We start from the raw sequence: 15,885 nt of genomic DNA on the forward strand, positions 1-15,885 counted from the left end.
AAATAGCTATTAAATATTTTTAAATGGTCAAAACATTAATTCAATTATTGAAATCATATGGTAGTGTTAGATTACAATAATATTTTCTCTCACCAGTAAATTTCTGACTCAGAGGCACAACAACTGGAGTAGCTTTTACAAGACTGGCTTTCCCAATGGGTTCTAAATCTTTGAGGTCTGGAATTCTATCATGATAGATGAAGTCATTGTCCTTCTTAGCAGCTGTAAGTGCACGACTGATTTTGTCAGACAAGTCTTTTACGTTTATATATTCATCGTATCGAGATGCCACTGTTTTTACGAGATCAGTTGCATGCTAAATTAAAAATAAAAAAAGATGAAATTAATAGCCACTTTCTAATACCTCTGCTATAACTGAAAGGCACAACCATGATTACAACTTCTGCATGAAGTAATGTTTCTGTTGAATATTATGTAATTATAATTATTTTTGCTAGAAACATACAGTTATAGAAGGGACATACATCACACAATGGTACATACCACTATGCAAAATTTTCGTCTTAAACTTTTACTCCAACGTCTTCTAGTATAATGCTCATTTTTTTACATATTGAACACCTACTGCTTTATGCCCTACAGATGCTTCCCAAAGGGAAGATCAATTTCTGTTTCAAAGTCAAATTCTCTAATAAGAATACTCAACAATAACCTCCAAACATGCACACTACCTCCAGAGTATGAGATACTCATTATGTTGCAGAGTCATTTATCATTTTTAAAACAATGTATTCACTGCAGAAACATGTTTTTCTGGGAGAAAAAGAGGAACAGACAGCATGAAGAGACAAAGTTTGGTATTATGCACAGAGAAACAGGTATATAACTACACATTTATTCACATTTTCTTCATCAAAATAAAAGCCAATGGGGTGTAGGTCATCAACACCTTGAAGTATGATGTCTGTAGAAAAGGATGACAAGGCATCAGTGATGTATGCCTTCCTTTTTCTACTACACTGCTCTCAGAATAGTGGCCCAGAATATGCTGGAGGTCCCCAAATGTTCTATACAGTATAAACCTTTGACATGCTCAGTATTTTTTACTTACGTGTATTTAAAATGTTATAAAAGATTATTACTTGAAAAAAGGAATATACTGGTCTGATACCACACTATAATGTCAGATCAGAAATGGAAATTCTTGTTAAATCTGGCTTTTAAGCAAAGAAAATGAAGTTACTCACTTGCAATCTTGCAATTTCCTCACCAAATTTCTTCTGTTGCTTTGCCAGTATAGATTGATGATATTCAGCATTTGCCTGCATTATGCAATGTTTTGCAGCCAGAAGAGGAAACACCTCCTGGAAATAAAAATACTGACCAGGGGAAAAGTCCAACCACATAAACCATCACAGACAACATGGGATGCAGGAAGAAAGAGGAAGAAGAACAGATATTAGCATCACCCAATTAATGATTTAGGTAAGTTAAGACATGCAAAGTGGAGTACACCCAGATGGCCTTTCTATGGATTAAGCTTGGTGGAAGTATGAGTACTGCTCTGCATATTTGAAAATAGGACATTTATAATTGTTTTAAGATTTTTGATTGACCTATTGTAAGTCATTTTCTAGTCAAAGAATTTTTACTTTAACAAGGCTTAGCTACATCAAAGTCAGTGGGTGCACCAACCATGACATAATCAATCACACAAAGAAATCTGAATTATGGGAAAGCCAGGGCTTGTCAGTCATCACTTTAGGGCCAGTTCACCCATGTATCTATACACCCTTCTTCCTTTACATGCCGATTACCAAAAATGTTCAAGCATGTAACTGAACAGAAAAAGCTAATGTGTGCTCTGTGTGGTACAGAAAAAACAAAAATGCACATTTAATACTAAATCTAGTCCACATAAGGAGAAACACGACGGTAAAAGATGACACTTTCCACTCACTTCCCCACCTATACGAATAGCTGCAAATGGAAAGGCAGAACAGCAGAGAGTCAGTCATTCTAGAACCTTTCTCAAATCTGCCAGTTATCCCTCTTTCAAATCTTCAACACAGCAACGCCCACCTGCAAACTGAAGTCACAAGGCTGCTCTGGATAATTTTGCTGCACATGAGAATAAGGTATGCTTATGTTAAATTCAGAAAACCAGTTTATGCTTAAGACCTACCTAAAAAACAAGTCCCATACACTATCACTCATAGTTGAGAAAATATTCAACGAAATCCATAAAATAATGCCAGCAATCAGTTACATTGTGATAAGTGCAATGGAGTAAACTAAAATTACAAATAGGTGACAAGCTGACTCTTCTATTCCTAGCTGCTCACTATGCACACAACTTAGTGCACAATGAGGAATACAAACTGCTGTAATTTATGTCACAATCCTTATGCTGGTGTAAATAACAGGCATGATTCTGAGCAATAATCTTAGAAGAACTTCCAAGCAAACGTGTTATGAGTAATCAGACAATTTAAACAGGGGCAGGTAAGCCTCCAAGCGTCACCTTCCCAGATCCAGCATACCCAACTCCTCTATACTCATTTCCCTCCACTAAAAAATACACATGCAAATTTAAAGAAAAATCAGTATCTTATTGTTTTATTAAGTTAAGAATGTAAAGTTCTGTTCAAGTGAACTGAAGCAACAACCATGCTGGGAAAAGATAAACAGAACCCTTCTGAAATTACGTACTAATATCTTAGCAGCAAATGCTAACCAAAGCATCACAAAAGTATATACTTCTCCACCAAAGGAATCTGCACCAACCAACCAAAACCACAGAGCATCAATGTTTAGGAATTAGAATATTCACACATCCTAACATTTCCACTTTTATATGGACTATAGAGTTAGAATTTTACTTAAATAATCATCCACAATGTAAATACAACCATTTTTAATTTTAAATATGGTTTATCTGTAGTTCCGATTTCATTCCCTGAAGTTAAAGAGCAGCACATCCATACTATCATCAAACCTAACTGAAATATGTTTCTTTGGTTAGGTTAGAGAGTGGTTTAGTAAAGACAAACGTAATCCATCAGGAAGCATGTTAATTTCAAATCATTTTAGTAAAAGAATCAGTAAGTCCACATCCCTGAACAGACAGGCAGACACATCCTATGTTAGAACTGAATAAAATCAGATACTCTATTGAATAATATAATTTAAATATCAAAGCAACAAGACTGGAATGAATCCATGCATTCCTAGTTTTTTATTTTTAAAAAAATTAGGAAGCACTTCCTAATTCAAATTAATGTGTTGTCACTTGAGATCTAAATATATCACCTCACCCCACCGCATCTTCTAACCATCTAGCAAGGATGACCATGTATTTGAGAATATAACTGACAGCTTCAAATACATATTCCTCTCAACTCAAAGCAAATTACAACCACTTTGACCCAGTCTTTACTGTGAAGCTACTAACCTTGGGCAAGGTATCTTTGTATTGACACTGTTTGAATGCATCACCATAATAATCAGCAGCTTGATTTGCCAGTTTAGCTATAATGGCATCTTTCATTTTATCTAAAACAAAATATGAACATCTATTGAACTGGTGTCAGTTTCGGGAGAAAAATCATAAACAAGCAAACAAAATAACCAGAAATACAATTCAGACCCCAATATCCTGAGAATGTAAACTTCTCAATATTTTTCCATATACTAAAACAACCACAATATTAGGTTTTCTAAATTTATGTAACATATCTTAGAGTAGCACATTCAAATCTCAAGTCCTAGAGAACCAGATTTCAAGAAAATGCATAAAACGTAATTTTATTTTAACGGCCAAACCCTGTTACAGTCATTCCTGTGGAAAGCAAATAGCTTTACTCACATAGGCTTCCCTCTGACAATTAATGAGGGGACCTATTAATTGCCAGCAAGAAGTCAGTACAAGTTACCCCATCTGCCTTCTGCAGGTATAGCTTACAAAATAGGACTTTGGCCACTGTCTCCTTCATGTAACACACTCTGACATGAGAATCTAGTTAGCAGTGATTGCCTTGCATGCAGATAGTGAATATAAAAGGATCTGCAAGTTCTAATTGTGTCAGTTTTGAAACACAAGCTTAAATTAACGTGTTCATTAAGCTGTTAACGCTGCACTACAGTACAGAAGTCTGAAGACTGTATGGCAAATATCCCAAGAGACATCAGTGTGTAAGGCTAATGCCGATCAGTGTTCTTCCTTCCTTTCTACCTACACAAATGTATGCTTCATATGTTATTGCTTTTCATGTTTACTAATCACCAATATTCTGTAAAAACATTTCTGAAAATGTATTTGTAAAATATAAATCCCATCTATGTTGTTTCTATTATTTCATGGGCACATGTTTAATATTTTAAATATTCTTTAAAAGTAGCTGTTCCGACCATTTCTGTGTAGGGGCAATTTTACCCTATTTTAAATAAAAACCATAGGATAGCTCTACTAACTCTACCTCTAAAAACATCTTGGGGCTGTACTAGATTTGTAGCTCTGCTTATGAAAAAATGTGCACATTGCTTTTCACAAGCTCTGTTTCTTCTGTACAATCAATGATCTATACAAATCATTAACATTAGAAACAAAGAACGTAACAGATAATTCCACAGCTAACAAAAAGTTTTTAAATCTCCAAAATCCAGGTACTATATGACACACCTCTGGTAGCTTTTAGGAAAAAGACTTCTTGAGCTTGAGCCAGCATGATAAGGCTGAGAGTGCCAACTGTATCTGGAGCGATGTCCACTGTAGGTTCTCGGTTTAGCGAGGAGAGGACTGTATCTTTAATGTGCTGGAAGGCACCACTAGCAAACTTGATAGAAAAATATATTATAGATGAATATACTACACCACCATCAAACACAGCATCAGCACCTATGTAGCATGTTTAAGGCTCTCCTAATATTTCATTTAGCAAAAGAGAAAAATATGAGCAATGCTAAATAGTGTGAAGCAAACAAAGCTCTGATTTTATATATTAACCCTCTTTATACAATCTAATTTCATGGGCAGGGTCCGCTAATGGACTTCTATTGATGGGGCTCAGGAATTTAAAAGAACTGGTAGGTGGGTGATTTCCCACTCCAGTTCCTCTGTGATTCCAAATCTGGTTTTCAGGGGCAGGGGCTCAGAAACCCCCAGAGCTAGTTTCTCGGAAGCACAAAAGGGATCAGGGCAAGTTCCAAATGTGTTACTAGAAGATCATTATATTTATACCAATGCCATTTAAGTCATCAATGTTCCAAGTGGATGGCAGCCTTAGAACTATCCAATTCCTTAGAATTACATACGATTTTCCAACAAAAATGTTGTATCTTAAGAGAAACCATGGCATACATGGGTCCTTTTTAATGAGAAAAGTGGGATAAAAATATTTTAAATAAACAAATTAACAAATCACAGTGGTGCCCTGCATTACGACGACCCCGCATTATGACAAAATCGCTTGACGATGACTTTTTTGCGATCACTATTGCAATCGCAAAACAATGGTTCCTGTGAGGTTTTTTCACTTTATGTTGATTAGGTCCCTGCTTCGAGAAAACGCTTGTTCGCAAAACAATGTTTTTTCCGGCTCCGCAAAATGGCTTCCCTTTGCAAAACGGCTGTTTTCCGGACCCCTGCTTCTGAAGACAGCGATTTTACACAGCTGATCGGCAGTTCTCTATGGGCGATCTTCGCTGGACGATGAGGTATTTCCCCACTGGAATGCATTAACCGGTTTTCAATGCATTCCAATGTGTTTTTTTCACATGACAACGATTTTGCTGTACAGCGAATTTGACAGAACGGATTATCATCGTCATGCGGGGCACCACTGTAAATAAACACAAATCTACAGAGAAATAGATTTCTCAGCTTCTGCAAGATTGCTACCAAATTTTTCAGACAGAACAGACTTCACTGCCTGACACTGTGATGAGAACTTGGTAACACTGTGCTTTGAGTTACACTATTATGGAGAAAATAATCATATGCTAAGGAAATAAGCAATTGGTATTTATTTATTGGATTTCTATCCCGCTCATCTAGACCAAAGGTCTACTCTAATATTTTCAAAACTTTTTTTAAAAATCAGTCCATCTATGTAACTGCATTTGGTCACTACACATAGAACCCAAGAACTTCTCCAAAGGGTCAAGAAAACAGTGGTCCTTAACAGAAGATTCTAACCTGATTTTCATTTCTGCACTTCATTTCATTTCATACCGGTCTTCAACTAAAATAATACTTTTTGCTGTTTAGTATATATTTAATATTGCCGTGATGTCTGTGTGAATGATTAAAGAAACTATTTAGTATTATACCAAATCAGTACAATGTCTTACTATTCCATAAGACACTTTAAAAATATAAGATGTACCTGAACAATCTGTGTGTTCCTTAGCTCAGATGCTTGAAAATGTGTACATGACAGTCTCTTTATAAGGTTACTTCATTTTAAAATTAGAAAAATTTGATATGTAGGCTGACATAATAATCACTAACCTGACTAATATAAATGTTCATCCCAAATTACTTCCCAAACAATCTAAAATTCTGGGAGCAGGAACAATCTTACGATACACAGCTATAATTTCAATTCTGTATTAAACATAGAAAAATATCATACCTGGTAATGCTTAGCAGCAGCTTTTAATCCTTCATCACTGTCAAGATTCTGTTCTGAAGCTATCTGGCTAGCCAATGCTGCACAATTGAACAATACACAGGTCTTCTCATAGCCCAAACTTGCCAGTGCTGGAAGAAGGTACATACAATAGCTTTCATAACCACAAATCAAACAGTCGTGATTTATCTATTAGAATTTTGAAAATCTTAGATGTTAGTATGGCAGTACTGCCTGATACATCCAGTAGTGATGTATGGAAGTGAGAGCTGGACCATAAAGAAGGCTGACCGACGAAGAATTGATGCTTTTTAATTGTGGCACTGGAGGAGATTCTTGAGAGTTCCCTGGACTGCAAGGAGATCAAACCTATCCGTTCTGAAGGAAATCAACCCTGAGTGCTCACTGGAAGGACAGATCCTGAAGCTGAGGCTCCAATACTTTGGCCATCTCATGAGAAGAGAAGACTCCCTGGAAAAGACCCTGATGTTGGAAAAATGTGAAGGCAAGAGGAGAAGGGGACAACAGAGGATGAGATGGTTGGACCGTGTCATCGAAGCTACCAACATGAATTTGATCCAACTCTAGGAGACAGTGGAAGACAGGAGGGCCTGGTGTGCTCTGGTCCATGGGCTCACAAAGAGTCGGACATGACATTACAACAACAACTGCCTGATTCGCATGGTCCTGTATTCTCAGGTGGGAACCATGACAAGGAATGGTTTTGAACAACTCAGCTTAGTTCATCAACTAAAAGCTTTCATGAATCAACTAAACTTGCTAAAAGTAATCCATGTCTTAGATACGTCATGCCTTATCTACAGGAATGTACCATAGGTTGGTCAACATTTCAAGAGGATCTGCAGTCTTCAGTTGATGCAAATTGTTTACTGGGCCCAAACAAGGTACAGCATTAAGCCTCAAAGCACTGAGTACCATGGGGCTGGGGACTGTATACTGAAAGTAGCATCTGTCTCATTGTACAGCTGGCAGGATGTTCAGGCCCCTAAGAAGTTCCTTTTATGAATAGCAAGTTGCAGCAGCCTTCTTGCTAGGCATGCATGATAAAACTTTCCCCTGAATGGCCCCCAAACTCCCTTAAGTAGTTGAATTTCCAATGTTAATGATTTTACTGTTCCATATATCTCTCACTGCACACTAATTCTCGTATGACTGGCACACTACAAATGTTTCAAGTGAAAATTTATTAACCAGCAACAGCTGGTTGCTGCAATCTACGCTACCAGTATAAGTGACCAAAACATTCTAACCACATTCCTCTGCCCAATATACTTCAAAGGAGCCTAATTATTGTGTTCCTGATTTTCACTGGAAGGGGTTGCGTTCTGCTGTGGCAGAAACAGATACTGTTCTTATTTGGATAGTTTGCAGGCAATATGATATGTGGAAAAAAGTTGATACCTAGGGAAAACTGCAAGAATACTGTTTGCACCTACTGAAGCAGATTCTACCGAGAGGAGGAGGAGAGGGAAAAGGCAAAGGACAGCATACAGCTGCTATTATGAGCCCCCCAAACAGAATCAGTCACCCAGCCACCTTGTTCAGTAGTAACACTATGAAGTTGCAACAGGCAGCAGTAACAGGGGGTGATGCCTCTCTACCAAGAAAGTGGCAGAGAGGCCTCTCGTTCAAAGCATGAAAGATGTGAATGAATCTCAGACATGTTCCAATGATGTCACTGTGCAATCCAGCCATAGCAGGGGACAAAAAAGATGGTGACAAAGCACTTTTCTCTGACACCTGATGTGCCAGTGAAGACAAGGATGGCATCAGCACGCATACTGACACTATCAGTTGGGCCAGCTGTAGCAATGATGCTTTATAGCAGGGGTCCCCAACCCCCGGTCCATGGCTTGCGCAGTGGAGACAGATCTCCCTCCCACCCCGCATAGCCTCCACTTCAAGTAAAAACACATCTGAGGTGAGGGACAAGGTGGGCACTATTTCAGAAGAATGTGACACTGAAATCACCCCAGCCCCTCCAGCTGCACTTGCCCCACATGCTGCTGGAACTAGTAATGATGATGTTAGCAATCAGTGTTGGGAGCATTGTTCAGCTCCCAAGAAGTCAATAATATGGAAGCATTTTCAACAGTGCATAACAGATGCTCCCATGGCCAACATTTCAAGTTGCACTGCAGGAATGTGCTCAAGCATAGGCAAGATTTGCACCTCTTCACCAATAGTAGCATGCCCAGCTAGCTGATGACTCAAGCACAGGGCATTACAGCTAACAAATAAAGTGGGTGCTATGGGGACAAGTGGCTTTCTTACTGTAAATGGTAAGAATCATCGAAGGGCAGGGGTTGAGCCACCAACCCAGGGAAGTGGAGAGGCAAGTAGCATGAGGTGGGAGGCAGCAAATGCCAAACCCATATCACATGTATAAGTTCCAGGCTATTCTGGAGGACCTTGGAGGGGTGCATCACCTAGGGGAGATTATAGACCTAGATGACCAACCACTATCTCTGATGGAGGACACTAGTTTCCATAGGTTTGTGGTAGAACTGGCACTCTATTACCAACTGCCATCCTGAATTATTCTTAGCCACAGAGTGGCAGTGGAACTATTGTCTTGACCACCAATTAGTGTGCTCAGAGAGTGTGTTCTCTCAGGCAAGGGACATTGTCGGTCCACAGCACTCAGGCCTAGAACCTTCATCTATAGAAAAACTTGCTTTCCTTAAGGTTGACCTACCTGAAGTCCCCTTTAAGTGAGAGAGAATGGCACTCTCTGCTCAGTCTGCTGACCCATCCTTCTGCCCCTTTTATTCTTTCAACTGCTACTCCAAAATTATGCTCACTCACTCAACTGTGATGTGCTTCATGTTGCTGGCAAAATTCCTGCTCACCATAGGCTAGCTGCTGCTCCAATCTGTCTGCCAGTGCTGCCTAGCATATTTGCCTACTGCAACCTGTTTTCTTCTTCCCCAATGCTGCTGGCATTGCCACAGTTCAAGGCTCAACAGTATGCCCACTACAGTCATTTCCTAATACCTAGGCACTGGTGGCTGTTGGTGTGCACTCTTTTTATTCAGCACAATCATTAGGAAGGTGTCAGAAGACACACGGAACTCCTTTAAAAATGTTTAGCCTATTTGAGTTTAAGGGGAAAACAATAACTAAACAGTATTCATATTAACTGTAATTCTATTTTATCAACAAAACTATCACAGGTAGCAAACAGTTCTCATATAGCAACATTAATGTTTCCTGGTTAAATAGGATGGAACAAAGCAATGTCTAACATGGAACAAATCAGGTTGGATTTGATTTAAATCGAACTGCTTTAAATAAAAAAAAATTAGGATTTTTTTGACAATTTAAATCATAATTTAAATAAATCTGATTTTTAAAAGCATCATTGATCTTTATCTATCCTAAAACAAATTTTCCTTCCAACTACACCTCATTTTTTTCAAACTTTACTCCTTCAGGTAATGTTGCAAACTTTCACAATAGAGAACACCAATTTGGACCTCTCTTTTTTAGGCCACATTTTCTGCCTTCTAAAAAGCAAAGAACCAGTCCTCTTTCTGGTACTCAAATAATCTGAGCAATCAATAAAAGCAGACGATGATTTTCAAATGCAACTTTCAAAATTATTGCTGATGATATAATTCAAATATTACTTTGATTTACCCTAGTTTTCCATTTCGCAGCTCTATAAAAAACTATTAAAATATTTGGTTTATGCAAGGAAAGGACTGCCTAGCCCTGCCACCTCCACTGTGGCTTCCTCATGTTTGAAGAGAGTCTACACACAAGCAGGCATTTATTACTGGACTTGTCAGTTATCCCAAAAAGAAAGCAGAAGTGCACAAGTGGCTAGGTGCTCCCCTTTAAGTACACTGAATAAGCTAGATACTGAACAGAGCAAAAGCCTGTTCTGTTTCTGTTCCCATGGTCACCCTCTTACCAAGTTTAACAGATCCTCCAAAGAGTGACCCTTTGTCAAAAGCATCTTTCCATGTAAAAGTTACACAAATCTGAAAGTATAGGAAAAATACATTAATGTATGTTCTGTAAAGTTTTTCTAAAAAGAAACATGCAATATCAAGTATAAACAAACATCTCCATCTTACCTATACATGAAAAGCCAGTTAGGTAAGAGAACACTATGAATACTAACAAGAGAACATCAATTGATCCTGTCAGCACAAGACATTTTAGTGTACAGATTTCACAACAAGCTAATAATAACAGGGTTGTTTAAGCAAAGTTAAGGCGTCTGTCATCCCAGATTTTAGTGGAGAGTATTTAAGAATATAGTTACAACCATCAGTAAGACTAATGAGTTCAAGAGCCTTGGCTGAGTTATACTCATTCTTTTCAAGTGTAAGTTTTTGTAGCTATAAATCATTAGTGCTGTTCAAGAAATCAAGCTATAATGGCTTACAACTCCAATCTATATAATTAAATGAATGATCCAAACTGACATCCAAAGAGGACCAGATTTGTATTCAAAGACTTAACACATAGCAAAGCAACTTTTAAGAGGTAAAATATATTACCTGATTTTCAGAAAATGGAAACTTTGGCTCTATGGAGCACAGCTGGTCATAGTATCTGAAATTAATAAACAAAAAGAACAGCATAAGTGTCTATGCTATACAATAGAACCCCTGTACCTGTGGGATCAGTATCCAGTTTCACTTATCCACCATCTGAAAATATTATGGAATACTATGGAAACCCAGGTGGCGTCGGTGGTCCGAACCGCCTTTTACCATCTTAGGCAGATAGCCCAGCTGCGGCCCTATCTCGATGTGGGGGCGCTCACTACCTTGGTGCATGCGCTCGTAATCTCTAGATTAGACCACTGCAATGCGCTCTACGTGGGGCTGCCTTTGAGGCTGCTGCAGAAACTCCAGGTGGTGCAGAATGCAGCGGCCAGACTTCTCAGTGGTGTGAGAAAATACCAACACATCTCACCCACTCTGGCCACATTGCATTGGCTGCCCATACGCTTCCGCATTGACTTCAAAGTCTTGATGCTTACGTATAAAGCCCTAAACGGTTTAGGGCCTCGATACTTGGCAGAACGCCTACTCCCACCAAGATCTACCCATGTCACTCGCGGTGAGGCTGAGGAGCCTAACGCCGAGGGAGGCCCGGAAGGAAAAGACAAGAAATCGGGCCTTCTCGGCGGTGGCTCCTCGCCTCTGGAATAATCTACCTCCTGATATCTGTGCGGCTCCCTCGCTGGGTATTTTTAAAAAGCAACTAAAAACATTGATGTTCCGGCAGGCCTTCCCCTCAATCAATTCCTGACCTCCCCTCCCTCTCCTCTCTCTACTCTTTGTCCTATCTTGTTGAAAGTTTTTTCTTTATGTAGTATTGTTTTTATATATATTGCTGTATGTTTCTTGTAAGCCGCCTAGAGTGGTCTTAACCGACTAGATAGGCGGGATATAAAATAAATAAATAAATATTACATGGGAATATGCAGAAATATATATTTCCACAATGCAATTACCAGAAATGACCACTGGCACTATTAAGTCATGTTGCCTTTCAGGTACAGAAAGATCAGGAAATATGTAACTATAGCTTTATAGAAGTATTTTCAAACACGGCAAGGTTATGAAACAACTAAGGAGTTTTAAGTGTTTCACAGGACAAGCTGAGTCACTCTACATCAAGAAGTCGGGAAAGCAGACACAGACTGGCTGATCCATGACCCTTCCTGACCAATTTCACCACAACAAGCTTCTATACAGATTCTGGACCCTCCTTCCCATCATATTCAGTGTTCCTTCCCACCATCTTGTTTCTCTCACCTTCTAATTACTACTAATTAGAAACTACAGCCATATAGGGTTTTGTGTTAGAACACTTGACATATTAAAGAAAATATAAATTATTTACACTTGTTACCTATGTTAGTTGGTTTCCATGTAACAATAGTGGGGGAGGCTTTGGGGTCTTTTAAGTTTATATTAACACGAGTTTTCTTCGCTTACAAGGTATGTCCTCAGACATTTTTAGTAGTACCGGACTTCCGCGTGCCAGTGGAAGAAAAACGCTCCGCAACACTTAGCTATCTGATCACTCTTGAGAGGGGGGGCAAATGGTTTATGCATCTGGCTGCTGAGCCAGAGATTGGGAGTTCAATTCCCCACAGTGCCTCCATGACAGGGGCCTGGACTCAAGTGATCTGTAAGATCCCTTCCAGCTATGCAGTTCTAAAATTGTTAAGATTAAAATTAGAGAAAGATGCAGGAACTGGTCTGTCCCCAGTCATTCAAGGCAATTGTAGTGATTCCCAGCGCAGGTTCGAAGAACAGGGTCTGCTCCGGATTAATCTCGGGGGATCACTGGCATTTTAAAAACCTAAGGATCGACGATGGCAGAGCGTGTGTGTGTCTCTGTGTGTGTGTGTCTTGGACGACTCTCTAAACCCAACGAAAAGAGACGAAAAAAAAGGACGAGGCGACCGGGTCGCAATCCCTCGCGGAGAACTTTTGTCGGTCTCCGCCACGAGGGGGCCGCCCAGAGCCGAAGCTCAACGACTCCCGTGCCGTCGTCCGTCCATCACCACCACCATCACCGGGCAGAGGTGCGGCCCGAGCACAGCCTCGCCCTATTCTGCTCACCTTTCCCTTCCTCTCTCCCTCTCCCTCTCCCCCCTCCCCACCCCCGCCCGCTCGGCTCCGCACCTCAGGAGGGTCTCGAGCGAACTCTCGTGCTTGTCCAAGGAGCGCCCGAGCGCGCTCTTGCGCAGCTTGTTGAGCTCCTCAGCGGCGCGGCAGTGCTCGGCCTGAGACTCGCCGCCCGGGTACGTCTGCTGGATGAACTTGCACAGGGGCTTGGCCAAGTCCACCTCCGAGGCCTTCTTCAGCTGCACCGTAATGAACGACGACGACGACGCCATCTTCTCCGCCTGCTCGGCAACTCCCGGCTCGTTCGCCTTTCCCTCCCACCCAGCCCCCAACTATTTTCCTCCGACTCGGCGCCTCGACGCAGCGCCAGGCGACGTCCAACCGCTCCCCCAACTCACTTCCGGGATCTACGTAAAAGTTCTGGGTCTCTCCGGTTTCCTCAAACCAGCGGCGTCATGATCACGCGCCTGACGCCTTAGGAACCCGCCCCCGCCCTCCTTGCCGGCGCCTCTCCGCTTCGCTCCGCCCCATCGCCTTTTGATTATTTCCGTGGCTCCGCCCCTTAGTCCGCAGCTCGCATTTTGAGCCTACTTCCGTACTCCGTCATTCCCCGTATAAGTGCAAGGAGGCGTGGCATAAGGGGCAATTTTGCTGAAGGGCGGGGGAAGGCCCATTCGTAAACTTTCCTCTGGGGAGGGAAGGTGTTGCTGTCTTTGCTAACCCCACTGAACTTAGAGATAATTACTTCTGAATAGGCACGCAAGCCACAGGCTTTCAAGAAGGAATAATGCTCATTTGATCCAATGTATGCCTCCCATAGCGTGGTCACTATCAAAGCTTTACAGTAGCCCCTATAGTAAACCTACTGTGCTGTAGTCCCATGCACACTTACCTGGAAGTAAGCCTTGTTTGGAATCAGTAACACTTAACTGCTAAGTATATGCATTCACTGGATGTGTGTCCAAACTACTGTAGTCCTGTTTCTAAAGGAGCATGTTTTTAGAGTACAGTAAATATGGCTTCATGCTTGTAATGGAACAGTCAGATTAGGCATCCTTTAGTCTCTAGAGACTATGGCAGTGATGGCCAAACTTTTTGAGCCCGAGTGCCCAAATGGCAACACAAAACCAAATTATTTCTTTCAAAGTGCGAACACTGCAATTAAATCTGAATACTTATGTTTTAGTTTAGAAAAAACAAGTGATACAGTTGTCTGAATCATCACCTTTTGTTTTCAAAACATAACGAACTTTCAATTATACAAACACTTTTTATTGAAAAATAGTCACTAATTCTAGTAAATGGAAAGAAATATTAAAGTAATACAAGCAAGGAAATTTATACAAAGTTTTAAAATAATTATATGCATGTATTTTTGATAAGGGATACTCAACTTGGCATGCTTTTGCACAACGTGATTTTTTTATGTTGTATGCATGCCGATAATTTGTCAAACCATGGCCCATATGCTCTTAGTTTGAGAGCAACACATGCAGCACCCAGACAACCCAGTTAGTGTGGCTGCTGACCTTGAGTCAGACATCCTGGAAAGTGAAGTCAAGTGGGCCTTAGAAAGCATGGCTAACAACAAGGCCAGTGGAGGTGATGGCATTCGAGTGGAACTATTTAAAATCTTAAAAGATGATGCTGTTGGAACAGGATTGGAACAGATCAGTCTACATCCCAATCCCAAAAGAAGGGCAGTGGCAAAGAATGCTCCAACTACCATACAATTGCGCTGATTTCCTACACTAGCAAGGTTATGCTCAAAATCCTACAAGGTAGGCTTCAGTATGTGGACCAAGAACTCCCAGAAGTACAAGCTGGATTTCGAAGGGGCAGAGAAACTAGAGACCAAATTGCTAACATGCACTAGATTATGGAGAGAGCCAGAGAGTTCCAGAAAAACATCTACTAAATAGTTGTGTGCAACTGATGTAGAAGGAATAAATGTTTTTGTTTGAATTCCAAAGCCATACTTATGGTATGTTTTGAACTCCACAGTGAATGGAAAATTTGACTAACAAATAGTAGCACAGAAGTACTGTAATTAGGCAGCATGCCAGGCTATGGAGTCTGCTAACACCTGGTACCAGAATTTGACAAGGATATGTCAAGAAAAATAGTAAGCTATCTGCCAAAGAGTAGACTGAAATCCACAGCAGTAGTCCCATTTGTGCAAAATCAAGTTTATTTTTAGAAGTCTAAAAGATTAAGGCACCAGTTCTAAGGCATATCTCCTTTGGGATCCTGATGAGCTCACGAAAGCTCCCCTAAAGACTAGTATTTACACTATACATTATTAATTGAGAGTACTTCCTCTTCAAGATTTTGGATTAACAATCAGCCTGAAGAAAACACAAGTCATGGGCCAGGGCATGGAAACCTCCACTTGCTTTGTTGTTTCCAAGGCCCATTTGACTTCACTCTTCAGGATGTCTGGCTCAAGGTCAGCAACCACACTATCTGGGTTGTCCGGGATAGCCAAATCTTTCTGGCATAATTCCCCTGTGTATTCTTGCCATCTCTTCTTGATGTCTTCTGCTTCTGTTAGGTCCCTACCATTTTTTTCCTTTATCATGTCCATCTTTGCACAAAACATTCCTTTAATATCTCCAATTTTCTTGAACAGATCTCTGGTTTTTCCCTTTCTATTCTTTTCCTCG

The 15,885-nt window shown here is 40.4% G+C and overlaps 1 protein-coding gene across 2 annotated transcripts in view; it reads right to left on the reverse strand.

Annotated features, from left to right (window-relative positions):
• The window catches only part of PDCD6IP (programmed cell death 6 interacting protein), a 32,316-nt gene extending 18,706 nt beyond the window's left edge, over window positions 1-13,610 (reverse strand). Inside the window, exons 1-8 of one of the 2 annotated variants that reach the window (XM_073003836.2) lie at window positions 13,277-13,610; window positions 11,129-11,183; window positions 10,534-10,603; window positions 6,597-6,724; window positions 4,643-4,796; window positions 3,416-3,516; window positions 1,209-1,325; window positions 94-316 (exon numbers count right to left, since the gene is read on the reverse strand). In XM_073003836.2, the coding sequence (XP_072859937.2) occupies window positions 94-316; window positions 1,209-1,325; window positions 3,416-3,516; window positions 4,643-4,796; window positions 6,597-6,724; window positions 10,534-10,603; window positions 11,129-11,183; window positions 13,277-13,491 (1,063 nt within the window). In that variant the 5' untranslated portion in view covers window positions 13,492-13,610. Of the gene's footprint in view, window positions 1-93; window positions 317-1,208; window positions 1,341-3,415; window positions 3,517-4,642; window positions 4,797-6,596; window positions 6,725-10,533; window positions 10,604-11,128; window positions 11,184-13,276 lie in introns of both variants that reach the window. The other variant, XM_073003835.2, reaches the window with a different exon arrangement.
• Between the last annotated feature and the right edge of the window lie 2,275 nt (window positions 13,611-15,885).

Source organism: Pogona vitticeps, chromosome 6 (genome assembly GCF_051106095.1).
Source record: "Pogona vitticeps strain Pit_001003342236 chromosome 6, PviZW2.1, whole genome shotgun sequence".
In the NCBI taxonomy this organism is placed as follows: domain Eukaryota; kingdom Metazoa; phylum Chordata; class Lepidosauria; order Squamata; family Agamidae; genus Pogona; species Pogona vitticeps.